We start from the raw sequence: 17437 nt of genomic DNA on the forward strand, positions 1-17437 counted from the left end.
TAATTAGATTGAAGGCAGAATTATACTCCATGCGTTGGTAGTCATTGAGCAAAATTCTCTGGATTCTTGGCGGGTCCCAGCCTATTGGAAGACAGCAAGTGTCACACCACTTTTTTTTTTAAAGTGATCTAGGCAGAAGACAGGTAACTATCATCCAGCCTGTAGTAAGGAAAAGACTTGAAGCTGTCATTAAGAACAAAGGGTTTCCATCAGGCAGATGCAGCATGGTTTCAGAAAGGGCAGATCTTGTTTAACAAATGCTGGAGTTCATTGAGGATATAATGGGTGTGGTAGATAGACACGAACAGGCTGATGTTGAATATTTGGATTTCCAGAGGCATTTGATAAAGTGTCGTACAAGAGACTTATCAATAAGATACAGATGAATGGAGTCAGCGATGGTTTATTGGCATGCATTGAGGATTGGTTATTTGGCAGAAGGCAAAGAGTCAGGATAAATAGGCGTTTTTCTGATTGGAAGACAGTGGTAAGTGGGGTGCCACAGGGGTTGGTAATGGGCTCGCAGCTGTTCAGCATTTACACTGATGATTTAGAAGCGGGGATAGAGGGTAGTGTAGCCAAGTTTGTGGATGAAGCTATATTGAGTGGAAAAGCAAGTAGTACAGACGATGTGGAGAGGTTGCAGAAGGACATAGTTAAGTAAGGTGAGTGGGCAAAGGTCTGGCAGATGGAGTACAATGTTAATAAATGCAAGGTCATCCACTCTGGTAGGAAAAATAGAAGAGCAGATTATTATTTAAACAGTTGAAAACTGCAGCATGCTGTCGTGCAGAAGGACTTCTGCATGAATCACACAAGATTGGGTTGCAGGTACAACAGATTATTAAGGGGGAGATGGAATGTTGGCCATCATTTAGAGGAAATGAATTCAAGAGCATGGAGGTCATACTGCAACTATACAAAGTACTGGTGAAGGTAATGGAGTACTGTGTACAATTCTGGTCTCCATACTTGAGGAAGGATACTGAACACAGTCCCGAGGTTCACCAGCCCAGAGATGAAGTGGTTGACTAACAAAGTGCGACTAAACATCTGGGATAACACTCACTCAAATTTGGAAGAATTAGAGATCTTATGGAAACATATAAAATTATAAAAAGGATAGATAAGATAGAGACAGGAAAATTGTTTTCACTGGTAGATGATACTAGAACTAAAGCACACTTCCTCAAGTAGATTTAAAACAAGAGATTATGAAAAACTGCTTTTCCCAGAGAGTCAAGAATCTGTGCAATTCTCTGCCCAGGAAGCAGTTGAGGCTATTTCATTAAACATATTTAAGGTTTAGCTAAGACAGATTTTTACATAAAAAAAGGAATTGAGGGATGTGGGGAAAAGGCAGGTAGGTGGAGTTGGGTCAATGATCAGATCAGATCTTATTGAATGGCAGAACAGGCTATATGAGCCGAATGGGCAACTCCTGCTCCTATTTCTTATGTTCTTAGGTGAACAGCACAGCTGTCTATAAGGGGAAGCTCAGTGAACACAGAGAGGAGAAAGAAACTGAAGAGTATTCCAGCAGCGAAAGGAGGTTGGGGCTGGTATGGAGCAGAAACAACGACAGGAGGGGAGATACTAGGATGCATCCAGTGTGGCCCCAGCTGACTGAATGACCTTGTCTTCGTACTCTACTTTGAGTGTATGACAGAAATCCAAAGGGATGAGACACCGTTTTCAAACACAGCTGCTTTATTTGGAATAGATCCAAGACATGAAATTCAATTCCTGTCATTGAGTGGCATAGTTGGCAAAACACTATTATATCACCAACAACCTTGGTTCAAATCCTGTCCTGCCAGTAAGTCCCCCTCCTCAACACCCGCAAATGGTAGTTTAATTTGGCAGCAGAGGTTTCATAGGCCAGATAACCTTGAACCATGCTGTATTGTTAATGTTTTTTTAATTTAATCAGTCACTAACATTGACAGAAAGCATCCATTCCACCACCATTTCCGGTGCTTGGTAAAGCAACCAACATATTAAGAATCACTCCTCCCCAGACACAATGCCTTCACCCTCCTCCCCATGGAGAAGATTCACCAGTGTGAGATCACAATCCAGCAGATTAAAGGAGTTTCTCCCCCCCCCCCCCCCCACATAGTATCAGACACTTGAATGATCCTAGCATTTGTAAAATAATGCTGCTTTTGCTTAGTACCAACTGATCAATACCAGTTGTGACTTATTTGCTGGATGACGTACGGGTCACTTAGCTAGACTACTCCAAAACAAACTTTCTCACTGCACCTTTGTATATGTGACATTGAACTTCCAAATTGCAAACTGACAACAATACCAAGACCCATTTTGATTTATCGCCCAATGACAAGACTCCAGTCCCTCCTGGTGTTTGCGTGAGTGATATTTAAATTAAACTTTTCGTGAACACACCGGTGTTTCACTAGGCTGTTCAACTGGGTGAACTCTTTCCCACACTCGAAGCAGGTGAACGGCCTCTCCCAGGTGCAGACCTGTTGGTGGATCAGCAGGTTGGAGCACTTGACAAACCCCTTCACATATAGAGCGCGAGAACAGCCTCTTCCTGGAGTGGACTCATTGGTAGATCTGCAGGTGGGACAAAGAGTGAACTCTTTCCCGCATTCAGAGAAGGTGAACGGCCTTTTCCATGTGGACCCGCTGATGGATGAGCAGGTTGGAGGAATGGGTGAAGCCATTTCCACACTCACGGCATACGAATGGCCTGTCCCCAAAGTGAACCCGCAAGTGGGTCAGTAGGGTAGAGGACCGGGCAAACCCCTTTCCGCACTCAGAACAGACGAATGGTCTCTCCCCAGTGTGGAAGCGCTGGTGTCTCAGAAGGTCAGATGACTGGGTGAAGCTCTTCCCGCAAATGGGGCAGATGAACGGCCGCTCCCCTGTGTGGAACCGCTGGTGTCTCAGAAGGTCGGAGGATTGGGAGTAGCACTTTTTGCATACGGGGCAGACAAACGGCCTCTCCCCAGTGTGTTCTCGCTGGTGGGTCAGCAGGTGGGAGGAATGGGTGAAGCCATTTCCACACTCACGGCAGACGAATGGCCTATCCCCAAAGTGAACCCGCAAGTGGGTCAGTAGGGTAGAGGATCGGGCAAACCCCTTTCCACACTCAGAACAGACGAATGGCCTCTCCCCCGTGTGGAATCGCTGGTGTCTCAGAAGGTCAGATGACTGGGTGAAGCTCTTTCCGCAAACGGGGCAGATGAATGGCCGCTCCCCTGTGTGGAACCGCTGGTGTCTCAGAAGGTCGGAGGACTGGGTGTAGCACTTCTCACACACAGAGCAGACAAACGGCCTCTCCCTGATGTGTTCTCGCCGATGGGTCAGCAGGTGGGAGGAATTGGTGAAGCCCTTCCTGATTTTGGGGCAGATGAATGGCCTGTCACTGCTATGAATCTTCTGGTGGGTAGTCAAGCTTGATTTCTCGCTGAAGCCGTTGTCTGACTCGGGGCAGGTGACAGGCATTGGGCCAGTGTGCACCCGCTGGTGCCTCCTCAACTTGCGAGACTCATTGAACCTCTCTCCGCACTCGGGGCAGGCGAAGGGCCTCTCGCCCCTGTGTATTCGCCGGTGTACTTTGAGGGTATACCTCCTGGTGAAGACTTTCTCACACTCGGGGCAGGCGAATGGCTTTTTCCCAGTGTGGCCCTGTTGGTGCCTCCGCAGGTTGGAAGTCTGGGTGAAGCCCTTGCCGCACTCGGGGCAGGTGAAGGGCCTCTCCCCAGTGTGGACTCGACGGTGTTTTGTTAACTGACTTGACCCTTTAAAGTTCTTCCCACAGTCGGAGCACTGTAACATGTTCATCGCTGTAGGAACGAGAGGGTGTAGCCAGGAGCTAAATCAATCCAGGGTGCACAGCATATGCTCTTGCCCAATGGAGGCTCCCAGAGAGCTGGATGATGGGTTAAATCAACATCAAGGCTTGGACTAGGGCCGGGACCCAAGAAAAAGCATCCTCTGAACAGGCGTTGCAAGCCCTGGAACCACAGGAACCCTCTGTTCCAGGACCCGGTGCTGAACTGCCTTCGGTCCCCGACAAGCGCCTTACCCAGGATGCATTGCCAACTCTCCCGGAAGGAGCATGCATGAACCTCAGAAAGGCGGCTGCAGAGCCCTTTGCCGAGAACAGCACATTGTGGTTAGAGAAGCCTCCATTGCTAGGTACTTGGTGGGCAGCGAGCAAACCCCCTCCTTAAAATTGCAGGTGGGGAGAGTGATAGCTGGGCACTAGCAGCTGACACACAGGGGCTGATTTAAAATCCAGCTGAGGAAAACTCTCCCGATGCTGCGAAGTTCATTCACGAAGTGATGTCTGTTGGTGACTGTAATACAATAAGATCATAAGCGGGTTAGGCCATTCAGCAGATTTACTATTCTTTTCAACCCCATTCCCTTGCCTTTTCCCTCAACCCTTGATTCCCATCCTACTGCCACCTTAAATATCCCCAATGAATTGGCCTCTATAAATTGACCACCATCTGCATAAAGAAATTCTTCCTCTATTCCAAACAGACCTTTTATATTCTGAGGCTGTGCCCTATAGTCGAAGATCTTCCAATATTCCATGTGTTTCAATGAGACCACCGCCCTCATTCGAGTACAATCCCAGAGCCTTCAAATTTTCCTGATATGAAAATCTGTCACTCCAGGGTACATCCATGTAAACTTCCTCTGGCCCCCCTCTCCAATACCAACACACTCTTCTTTTCAATTGGAGCCCAAAGCAGTTCTCACCAATCCTTCAGAAAGCCTCATTACATCACTACTTTCATATTCTAACCCTCTGGAAATGAATGCAAACATTCCATTTGCCTTCCTTATCACTGACTTTACCTGCAACTTCACCTTGAGGAAGACTTGCATCAGAACTCTCAAGACCTTCTGTGTCTCTGATTTCTAAGTGACCACACCTTTATTCCTTCCACCCAAGTGCATGATCGGGCATATCTCAATACTGCACTCCATCCTCCAATTCCTTGCTCCATCTTCCACTTGTGTCCACACTTCCTCCCTCAGCATCATTCAAGCTTCCAAAAAACCCTTTCAAGTGAAAAGACATTGTATTTGTAATTTGGCAGGGGTCATCTACTGCATTCAGTGCTCCTGTTGTGGTCTCCTCTACATCAGAAAGACTTGACGCAGACTGGGAAATCGCTTTGTTGGGCGTCTCGGCTATCGCAATAGCATGGATCTTGCAGTGGCCATCCATTTCAGTTCCCATCCCATTCCTTTGCTGACATGTCTGATCATGGCCTCATGCACTGCGAGGCTGAGACCACCTAAAACAGGGAGGAACAACGACTCATCTTCCCATTGGTCACCCTCCAGTGGAGGGCATTCCTATCAACTTTTGGCTTCGATTAAACCCCTATGCCCATTGACTTTCCTTATCTCGGACTCTACCTTCCTTATCTTCTTTTGCACAAACATGATAAATTCTCATCTCATCCCTTATTTTTGCGATGGATCCACCCCCTTTTGATTAAATTCTGAAACTTTCTGCTTCTCTGGCTTATTCTAATTATTCTTTGAAGAAGAAATTGTTGGCAATGTATCTTTGTCCCTTATGAACACTGAAAAGACTGGTTATGTTCCTCCAGCATTTTGGTGTGTTTTTAAACTACCTGCTCATCCTCCCATCTTTGTATCGTCTGCAAAGGAAAACCTCTTCAGGGTTGGCATTCCTCAAAGAGACTTCACAGTGGAGATGAATGGAGTTAAACAAGAAAGCCTGTCAATGCTGCTTGAGAGCAGAGGAGGAACAATAAGAGTGACTCTCCCTTCAAAGAGAAACTTGTATGTTAGTAGTTGTGTATGTTTTTTCGATCAACAGTTTTCCACTCTTATCCACTGATGTGAACAGCAAGTGGTCACGGAGTTTGGCCAATACAGAAGGATCTGGAGGGACTACACAGTGAAGAGACAATTGCATTCAGTTCTGGTAGCATCATTACAGGAGAGATGTAGATCCTTTGCAGTGGATGAAGAGACTGGGGTAGCTTGGTTTGCTTGTCACAACAATGGGGATTGGGGTTCAAATCCCACGCTGTCTGTAAAGAGCGTGGATGTTTTTCCCGTCTCTGCGTGGGTTTTTCCTGGAGGCACCAATTTCCTCCCACCATTTGAAACATATCGGGAGTTGTAGGTCATTTGGGCAGGATGGGCTTGTGTGCCGAAAGGGCCTGTTCCCATTCTCTATGTCTAAAAAGAATTTAACCTCCAAACCCGTATATTTTTGAAAGGCAGAAGGAAGTCGTAGCACCCAGAGGAAATGGACGGGGAAGACATATTAAACTCCTTACAGACAGCGCCAGATTTGTACCAGTGTTGTTGGCATATAATAAACACCTAAGGTAACTGTGCCACCACCTGGGGGGGGGGGGGGGGGGTGGTGATATCTCTTAATCTCTCACAGGAATCTTTAAGTATATCTGGATATTTTGAAAAGAAATAAAAACAGGAAAGAATTTACATTTTAGTTCTGCCATTAATCAAAAAAGGAGCGGACAAGAAATGCAGGAGACATTAGGGTTCGGGTTCAAGAAACAGCAAATTCTAGAATCTGAAGCAAAATCCAATCAGCTGGAGGAAGCCTACAGCTCGAGGGACTTTAGTGGGATGAAGAGAATTGTCAACATATGCATTCTGAGCCCTTAGACCAGTGGTTTTCAACATCTTATTTCCCCACTCACAAACCACTTGAAGTAATCCCTCACTAAGCACAAAACACCTATGGAACATAGAATACAGCACAGTACAAGCTATTCGGCTCTTAATGTTGTGCCGACCCATATATCCATTCGTAAAATGAGTCCTAAATCCTCCATAACCTATTTTCCTTTTATCCATGTGTCTGTTTGAGTCTTCTTAACACCCCCAATGTTTCAGCCTCTACCACCATCTCTGGCAAGGCATTTCAAGCACCCACAACTCTCTAGGTAAAAAATGACACCCCTGTTATCTCCCCTATACTTCCCTTCCTTCACTTTGTACACATATCCTCTATTGTTTCCTGATCCTGCTCTGGGAAACGGGTGCTGGCTGTGAATCATATCTATTCCTCTCAATCTTGTAAATCTCTATCGTCTCCTCTCATACTTCTACACCCCAAAGTGAAAAATGCCAGCCTCCATTAGATTACACACCACTGACGCATGACTCACCAGTCTATAATTCCCAGAATTCTCTCTATTAACTTTTATAAACAAGGGAACTACATTTGCCATCCTCCAATCCTCCAACACCTCTCCTGGAGCCAAAGAGAATTCAAAGATCAAAGCTACTGCCCCAGTTATCTCTTCTCTCACTTCTCACAGCAGCCTGGGGTATATCACATCCAGCCCCAGAGACTTAACAATCTTGATTTTAAGAAGATCCAACATTTTCGCTTCCTTAATCTCCACACTGTCCAGCACGCAGACCTGTTCAATTTTGTCATTACCATGATCAAGGTCCTTTTCTCGTGAATACTGATCAAAATATTCCTTTACAACCTCCCCAAACTCCTCCGCCTCCAGGTACGTTGCCTCCCCTTATCCTTTAGCGGCCCCACATTCATTCCCATCATCCTTCTGTTCTTCACATGTGCATAGAACGTCTTGGGGGTTCTCCTTAATTTCACATGCCAAGGCCTTCTCATGCCCACTTTGAGCTCTTCTGAGTCCTTCCTTCAGCTCCTTCATGACTACCATATTCTTCTCACGAGCCCTTCCGGTTTCCTAAATCAGATGCATGCTTCCTTCTTCCTTTCGACTTGTTGCCTGACCCGTTTCATCAGCCACGGTTCCATTTTCCTCCCATCTTTTCCTTGTTCCAGTGGAACAAACCTACTCGAGTGGTCCCTAATCTACATCCACATTACTTCTGTGCTTACATACTTAAATATCGGTTTTATACTCGCTAGTTCCTGTCTCATCCCTTCATAATGAGCCTTTCCGCAGTTAAGTACTTTCCCAATTTGATTGTTTATATCCTTTTCCTGAGCTATATTGAAACTTAGGGAGTTGTGGTCACTCTCACCAAAATGCTCCCCCACCGAGAGGTTCACCACCTGACCAAGTTCATTCCCCAGAACCAGTATGGTGTCTCCTCAAGTCAGTTGGTCCATATACCATGTAAGGGATCCTTCTTGTACACCTAACAAATTCAGCCCCATCTACTCCTCTTGCAGTCAGTAGGTGTCAGTCAATATTAGGGAAGTTGAAATCACCCATTACTACAACCCTGTATTTCCCATCATTCCAAATTATACCTGCTTATCTGCTCCTCTGTGTCCCAAGGGCTATTTGGGGGCCAATAGACTACTCCCAGCACAGAGATAGCTCCCTTCCTATTTCTGACTTCGACCCATATCAACTCAGTGGACATTCCCTCTAATGTGTCCTCCCTTTCTATAGATGTGAAACTATCCCTGACCAGTAATGTCACTCCACGCACCCCCTTTTCCACCTCCTATCCTGTTCTTTTTAGGACACCCAAACTCAGGTACATGCATCAGCCAATCTTGCCCTTCCTCCAGCCACGTTTCAGTAACAGCCCTAACATCATAGTCCACACAGCAGCCCACGGCATTGCATCCACCCTGCAGTGCCGAGTGCCTGTCGAACTGACCTCTATCTCAATGATGATCCAATGGTTTGATCTCCGATCCATTTCTCTGCAGCAACTATATCATGCCTTGATGCAGCCGGCTTTCGATAGAGCTCCTGTAGAATGGTGGCCGTAAACTTGCCTGCAGGCTGGCAGTGCAGAGACCTGGGGGACAGGACAGAGTACCCTGAAAAGTGGTGACTCAGGTAGATAGGGTAGCGAAGAAGGTGCTTAGCATTGGGCAGAGCACCATGTTCTTTGGTGTTCACTAAACTAGTGACATATCATGGACACTCAACATCTCCCCTTTTGTCAGAAGACTGAAGCGGGCAAGGTTACCGGCCACCATTACGTCAACCTTCCACAGGAGTTCTATCAAGAGTATCCTGGCTGACTGTATCACAGTGTGGTATGGTTGCTGCAGAGAAATAGATCGGAGGTCAATTCACAGGATCATAAGACTGGCAGAGGTGGATCACTGGAGTCTCCCTCCACCCCATCAACGTGATCTACCAGGATCATTGTCTGAAGAGAATGGATAACATCATTGAGGACCCCTTCCACCCTGCACACAGCATCTTTTCGCTATTCCTGTCAGGGAAGAGATACAGGATTGTCATAGCCAGCACCACCAGGAAGTTTCTTCCCAAAGGAACTGCTCATCCTAACCATCCAAGACTCTCAGTTGTAAAAAAACAATATGTATTTAATTATTTGTAGAGATGAATTACTTCTCCTGCATATGTATTATTTGTATGTGTTATATTTGGTTGTGTGTCTACATGCTTTGCACTGAGGACCAGAGAACAGGTTGTCAGGTTGCCTGTGTACAATCTGATAACAATAAACCATACAACAGTCACAGCATAAAGATAGACCAGTTCAGTCTTTCAAGTCTATGCCGAACACCTTCTCCCACCTACATCCATTGACCTGCACCCAGCCCACAACCCTCCACACCCTTCTCCTCCATACACTTATCCAACTTTTTTTTTTTAAAAATATTAAAATCGAGCCCGCATCTATCGCTTTGGCTGGAAGCTCATTCCACCCTCCCACCACCCTCTGAGTGAAGAAATTCCCTCATGTTTCCCCTAAACTTTTCCCCCTTCAATCTCAATCTATTATCTCTTGCTTGAATCTCCCCCACTCTCTATGGGGGAAAAAAAAAGACCGTCTATATCGACTCTCTATCCCCCCCCTAATAATTTTAAATACCACTATCAAATCACTCTTCAATCTTCTATGCTCTGGAGAATAAAGTCCCAGCCTGCTCAAACTTTCACTGCAACTCGAGCCCTGAAACCCAGGCAAAATTTCTTGTAAATATCCTCTACACTCTCTCTATTCTGTTTATATCCTTCCTATAATTCGGCAACCAAAACTGCACACAATATTCCAAATTTTTCCTGAACTTCAACATGCCATCCCAACTCCTGTATTCAATACTCTGATTTATGAAGGCGAATATGTCAAATGCTTTCTTCACCATGCTATCTACATGTGACTCCACTTTCAGAGAATTATGAACCAAAATTCCTAAATCCCTTTGTTCTTCTCCACTCCTCAAGTGTCTGACCCTTGCTGATTAGTCCCACCAAAATGTAGCAAGTCACATTTATCAGTATTAAACTCCACCTGCCATCTTTCAGCCCACTCTTATAATTGTCCAATATCTTACCGCAAGCTTATTAATCCAATTTACCATCCTATCATCCAGACCATTAACATATATATATAACAAAAAACAATGTACCCAGTAGCCATACCTGAGGCACTCCACTAGTTACCGGCCTCCAATTTGACAAACAGTTTTCCATCACTACTCTCTGGCATCTCCCATCCAACCACTGTTGAATCCATTTTACCTCTTCAACATTTATACCTAATACTTGAATCTTCCTAACTAACCTCTTCTGTGCCACCTTGTCAAAAGGCTATCGAAAAACCAAACAGACAACATCCACAGCGTTCCCCTCATCCATCTTGTTAGTAACCTCCTCAAAAAACTAAGATTTGTTAAACATGATCAACCATATACAAAACTGTGTTGACAACTCCAAAGCAATCCCTGTCTTTCCAAATAATTGTATATACCATCTCTAACAACACTCTCCATTAAGTTACCCACCTCTGGTGTCACTCACAGGCCTGTAATTTCCAGGTTTACTTCTGGAGCCTTTTTTAAAAAAACCCAGCAGAACAACATGAGCTACCTTCCAATCCTCCAGCACCTCACCCGAGGCCAGTGACATTTTAAATATTTCTGTCAGAGCTCCCCACTATTTGTACACTTACCTCCCTCAGGGTCCTTGGAGATACCTTCTCAGGACCCATAGATTAATCCACTTTTATTCTCTTTAAAATAGCCAATACTACCTCCTCATTAATCTGTATATTATCCATGATCTCACTATCAGATTTCCCCACTTCCCCAGCTCAATATTCTTACGTGAATATATCGAAGAAAAAAAAATTGAAAATTTCCCGTCTCTTTTGACCTCGCATAGCCTAACCCTCTGCTCCTCAAAGGGCTCGTTTCTCTCACTATTCTTTTTATTTTAATGTTCCGATAGAAAACCCTCACATCTCCTTTTAGTCTTTCTAATTTATTTCTTATAGTTTTTTTTTTAAATACTCCTTGTACTCCTCAAGCACCTTATCTATTCCCTGCTGATTATACCTGCTGTACACAATCCCTCTTCCTCTGAACCAAATTCCCAATACCCTTTGAAACCCCAAAGCTCCCTATATTTTCTATGTTTCCTTTAATCCTCACAGGGTCATACTGACTCTGTACCCTCAAAAATTTCCCCTTTGAATATCGTCCATTTATCAATTATATCCTTCTCTGAAAATATATGATCCCAATCCACACCCTCTAAATCCTTTCAAATCTCTTTAAAATTTGCCTTATTCCAATCAAGAATCTCAACCTTAGCCCCAGCCCTATCCATCTCCATTATTAACCTAACACCAGTAGTATTATGATCACTAGACCAAAAGTGTTCCCCAACATCACCTCTGTTATTTGACCTATCTCATTCCCTAAAAGGACATCCAATACTGCTGTTTCTCTAGTTGGTTCTTTGATGTATTGATTTAGAAAACTTTCCTGAACACATTTAACAAACTCTAACCCATCCAGCCCTTTTTACACCATGGACACCCTAATGTGTGGAAAGTTAAAATCACCACCTTATGATTATTACATATATATGCTATCTCCTTACAAATTTACTTCTGATTCCCTCTATTCATAATACACTCCCATTCGTGTTTTCATATCTTTCCCATTCCTCAATTCCAACCAAATAGCCTCACTGAATGAGCCGTCCAATCTATCCTGCCAGAGAACTACTGTAATGTTTTCTCTAACAAGCAATGAGATTCTTCCACCTTTAATCCTCCATTCTATCACGCCTAAAAAAACTGAATGCTGGAACATTTAGCGGCCAATCATGCCCCTCCTGCATCCAAGTTTCACTGATGGGAACAATATCATATTTCCATGTGTAAGCTCATCCACCTTTCTTACAATGCTCCTTGCATTAAAACATGCATAAGAGCATAAGAAATAGGAGCAGGAGTAGGCCATCCAGCCCATCGCGCCTGCTCCGCCATTCAATAAGATCATGGCTGATCTGATCACTGGCGCAACTCCACCCAGCCTTTTCCCTATATCCCTTATTTATGTAAAAATGTACCTAACTGAACCATAAATATCTTTAATGAAGTAGCTTCAACTGCATCCCTGGTTAAGGAATTCCACAGATTCACTACTCTCTGGAAAAAAGTTTTTCCTCATCTCCATCTTAAATCTGTTTTCACTGGTAGGTGAGACCAGAACTAGAGGACACAGCCTCAAGATTCAGGGGAGTAGATTTATCTCTCCTTTTCATAATTTTATAATGTTTCTATAATATCTCTTCTCATGCTTCTCAATTCGAGTGAGTGCAATCCCAGATGATTTAGACTCTATTCATAGGTCAACCCCTTCATCTCCAAAATCAATCTGCCTCCAAAGCCAGTATATCCTTCCTCATGAATGGAGACTAGAACTGCACACAGGGGCAACTTCTCTTGTATCTTGTACAGTTGCAGCATGAGCTCAACATTCCATTTGCCTTCTAAATAACCTGTTGTACCTGCAACCCCATTTTTGTGATTCATGCACAAGCATCTCCAAAGTCCTTCAGCTCTACAGCATGCTGCAGTTTTTAACCATTTAAATAATCACCCACTCTTCTATTTTTCCTACCAGAGTGGATGACCTTGCATTTATTAATGTTGTACTCCATCACCCAGACATTTCCCACTCACCTTACTTAACTATACCATTCAGGAGCCTCTCCACATCCTCTGCACAATTTGCTTTTCCACTCAATTTAGTATCATCCACAAACTTGGCTACACTACCCTCTGTCCTCTTTTCCAAATCATCAATATAAATGGTGAACAGCTGCGGGCCCAACAATGACCCTTGTAGCACCTCACTTACTATTATTTGACAATCAGAAAAACACCTATTTATGCCAAATCTCTGCCTTCTGTCAGATAACCAATCTTCAATCAATGCCACTGTACCACCCCTGACTCCATTCATCTGTATCTTATTGTTACGTTTCTTGTGTGGCACCTTATCAAACGCCTCTGGAAATCTAAATATCAACCTGTTCCCTTTCGTCTATTGAACCCATTATATCCTCAAAGAATTCCAGCAAGTTTGTCAAACAAGACCTGCCTTTTCTGCTTGATGGAAACCCTTCGTTTCAAATGTGTGACAGAGTACATAGATATATTTTTGGGAGATAAATTGTAAATAATTTGTTGGAGAGTGCCCAAGAGACTTCACTAATGAATTGTTTAGAAAAAGGAAACAGATAGAAGATCTTGTTGGAGCCACAGATTTTCTGGAGCTGTTCTAAGAGGATCATGTGGTTTGGCAAGCAGAGAGAGTCAAACAAGCTTTTTCTCTGTGAGTGTGAGAGAAAGAGAGACACACACACAGAAATTAGTTCCACAGTGTTAGTCAGCAAACAGCATCTGGGACTGGAACAGGATAAGTTGGCAAGCTTGTGGAAAACCCCATTTGGAAGACAAGTTAAGAGTTCTTATTTCAGCCTGGTCAAAGCCATTGTGGTTCATGCAAGAGGAGAGGACTGGCTGTCGAATATTTCACTTGGAAGAGAAACGAAAGGAACGCTGTGGTGACCTGAAAGAAAAATGTTATCATCTGGAAAACCTGAGGGGGAAAATTTTGTCCGCAAGATACTGCAGTGGCTGATGGAAGTACATCAGTTTTGGATGTTCTAGAACAACAAATCTCTGAAAACTGACAAGAATCTTCCTGAGCAGTGAACATTTACCTTTTGAGCACCAAAGCTTAGTGAACTTTATAAATGTTAATTCTGTGCACAGTATAAACCTGCAACCAATGAACGTGGAGGAATGAGAAGTGAGATTGGACAGTGAACCAAAGAACTTTTCTGAACTTACACGCATTACATACACGAGCGCTGAGAATTATAAAGGGGTGAAGTTAGGTTAAGTAAATTAGAGTTAAGTTAAAGTGTTATTCTATTTTCATGTTTAAAGATATTTAATAGCAACTTTTGTTTCAGTAAACATTTGTCTTGGTGAATATCTATTGCTGCTAGGTTTTGGGGTACTCTGGGCTCGTAACAAATGTCTCTCCATTTCATTTTAATGATAGCTTCAAGCATTTTCCCCGGAGGAGTCACATGATGGAGTAGTGGCCAGTAGGAGAATACCAGCCCTCTCAAGAAAAGAAGGAAAAAAGTGAAGAAAAAACAAAGCCCCAGACACACAAATCACAACAAATAAAAAATAAAGGTGTGGAGAAAATGGCACCTAAGAAAGAAAAGGCAAAAACAACAGGAAGAAAGACAGACACTGGAAAAGAAAGGTGAAGGCCTTACCTGTACGAAAAAGCAGGGACCCACCGTGGAAAGAGGAGCCCACTCCCCGAGGTCAGTGGAGATCCTGCAGGGTCGCAACCCATCAAATGCAGGACTGCAAAGATGGCTCATGGAGCCAAACAGAGGTGCAGAATGCGCACGACAAAGACGAGGGGGGGACCAGCTGTGGAGTTGACTCCACAGCACGAACAGCTGAGAGAGACCTGACAGCAGGGCTCCCAGCTGGAAGATAAAGAAAATAACGGGAAAGGGAGGGGTGAGAATTAAAAAAGGAAACTAGACGCAACAGATAACCAACCCAGAAGAAGAGGATCAACATCAAGACACCATGGAAAAAAAAATACCCAACAAACAGACAAGCAGCTCAACAAGAAAGTCAGAAGAGACACAGATAAAAGGAAGAGAAATAAAAAACACAAACCCAAGAGCTAACACAGAAGAAGAAGAAGAAGAAGAAGAAGAAGGAGAACACCAAGCTCTGCACAGAGGAATAGGAGGTAAAATGAATGGACAGTACATAGATTTTTAAAAAATTAAGAACACATGAAAGCGTTAAGAGAATGGTTGACACTAGAATTTAGTGAAATAAAAAGAAAAATGAAAAGTACAGAAGAAAAATTGAGAAGAATAGAGCTGGTCATAACAGATGTAGGGAAAAGATTAGAAAATGTGCAAGAACGTGTAATGGCGGTAGAAATGGAAGTGAACGATTTATAAAGAAAATTGGAAGAAAGTGACAAAAAAGTTAAAGAAACACAGGAGTTGTTAGATCAGAAGATGGATATAATGGAAAACTATAGTAGGAGAAACAATATAAGGGTAGTGGGCCTTAAGGAAGGTGAAGAAGGCAAAGTTATGAAAGAATTTATAAAAGAATGGATCCCAAAAGTCCTGGGAATGCCAGAAATGCAGGAAGGAATGGAAATAGAAAGGGCACACAGAACATTAGCCCCGAAACCACAGTCACAACATAATCTGTTTTAACAAGATCTGTTTTAGTAAAATTCCTGAGATATATGACAAGAGAAAATATATTGGAGAAGGCAATGAAAAAAATGGGAAAAGACAAAAAACCACTGGAATACAAAGGACAAAAAAAAAAATTTCTACCCCGACATAAGTTTTGAGCTCCTGAAGAAGAGGAAGGAGTTTAACGCAGCAAAATCAATCCTAAGGAAGAAAGGCTATAAATTTATGTTAAGTTATCCAGCGGTGCTTAAAATTGTTATCCCGGGGCAGCAAAACAGACTGTTCTCGGATCCAGAGAAAGCACGAGAATTTGCCGAACACCTGCAAGACAAAAAGAAAGATGAAGAATGACGACAAACTACATATAAAGAAGAAAAAAAATAATGATTAAGTAAGAACTAAAGGAGGGAAAGAAAAGGGAAGTAAGGGGGGAAAAAAAGAGGGTGAGCTTTGTTATATGTGATGATAAAAGTCTTTTCTGGAGGGGGTTGGGTGGGAGAGAATAACAGTCACTGTGAAATCAGTTGACGCTTGCGAGCAGGTTCGCAATCCAAATGGAGAGGGGAGTTGTGGTTGCCCGACAAGGAACAAGGGGCAACTAAGAGAGGGGGGGATATTTGGGGTTAAGGGAATTTTAGATGTGGGAATGGTTGAAATATTTTATGTTTTAGAAGGGTTGTCATACAGTGCGTTAAAAAAGAAAACGAGAAATGGAAATTGGGAAAAGAGGAAAGGAAAGGTGGTGGTGAGGAAGTGGAAATGAGATGTAAACAAAGTATGAAATGGCCATGTTGAACTATATGACTATAAATATTAACAGAATACATAACCAAATCAGAAGAGGCTATTAAATTTACTGAAAAAGAAAAAAATGATATAGCATTTGTGCAGGAAACATATCTAACTGAAGTGGAACACAAGAAATGAAGGAGAGACTGGGTAGGGCAGCATCATATAATTCAAAAGCCAGAGGAGTAGCAATATTAATCAATAAAAATGTACCAATCAAAATAGAGGAGGAAATAATAGATCCAGCAGGGAGGGATATAATGATAAAGTGTCAGATACATTCAGAATTTTGGAATTTGGTCAATGTATATGCACCTAATGAAGAGGATCAAAAGTTTATGCAAGATATCTTTTCAAAGATTGTAGATATGCAGGGGAATATACTGATAGGAGGGGACTTTAACCTTAATTTGGACTCAAAGATGGATAAAACTGGACAAAAGACTAGCAGAAAGAACAAAGTAGCCAAATTTATGGTTAAATCAATGCAGAAAATGCAACCTATGGATATATGGAGGAGTAAACACCCAAAGGAGAAGGAATACTCATATTATTCGAGTAGACATAAAATATACTCAAGGATTGACCAGTTTCTGTTGTCAGCTCATATCCAAGGGAGTTAGGAAAATGGAATATAGAGCTAGATTGTTATCGGATCACTCACCCCTGTTATTAGCAACGGAGTTGGAGGGACATCCCACCAAGAACGTAGAGATGGAGATTAAACTCTATGCTACTTAAAAGACAAGATTTTAGAAAATTCATTGAGCGCCAAATTAAAATGTACTTTGAAATAAATACAGAATCAGTGAAAGATAAAATTGTATTATGGGATGCAATGAAAGCTTTCATCAGAGGGCAGATAATAAGTTATGTAACTAGGATGAAGAAGGACTACAATCGGGAAATAGAACAGCTGGAATGGGGAAATAGTAAATACAGAAAAAGAACTAGCAACAAGGGAAGATACAACAAAAAGAAAATTGGCAGACAAAACAATAAAATACAAAACACTACAAACATACAAGGTGGAGAAGAACATAATGAAGACAAAGCAGAAGTATTATGAACTAGGAGAAAAAATGCACAAAATACTTGCTTGGCAGCTTAAAACAGAACAAACTAAAAGAATG

At 42.8% G+C, this 17437-nt stretch overlaps 1 protein-coding gene across 2 annotated transcripts; it reads right to left on the reverse strand.

Moving 5' to 3' along the window:
- Positions 1–1692: 1692 nt before the first annotated feature.
- Positions 1693–8794, reverse strand: LOC138747978 (zinc finger protein 256-like). Of its 2 annotated transcripts, none has more exons than XM_069907640.1 (2): positions 8626–8794; positions 1693–4337 (listed from the first exon to the last, which is right to left on the reverse strand). In XM_069907640.1, exon 2 carries the CDS (start codon positions 3817–3819, stop codon positions 2623–2625), a length of 1197 nt encoding a protein of 398 aa, XP_069763741.1. In that variant the 5' UTR covers positions 3820–4337; positions 8626–8794; the 3' UTR covers positions 1693–2622. The 2 variants fall into 2 exon arrangements, with proteins under 2 accessions (XP_069763741.1, XP_069763740.1); XM_069907639.1 differs by lacking the exon at positions 8626–8794 and adding an exon at positions 5640–5780.
- Positions 8795–17437: the final 8643 nt, after the last annotated feature.

The sequence above is a fragment of the Narcine bancroftii genome, chromosome 13, assembly GCF_036971445.1.
Source record: "Narcine bancroftii isolate sNarBan1 chromosome 13, sNarBan1.hap1, whole genome shotgun sequence".
NCBI lineage: Eukaryota > Metazoa > Chordata > Chondrichthyes > Torpediniformes > Narcinidae > Narcine > Narcine bancroftii.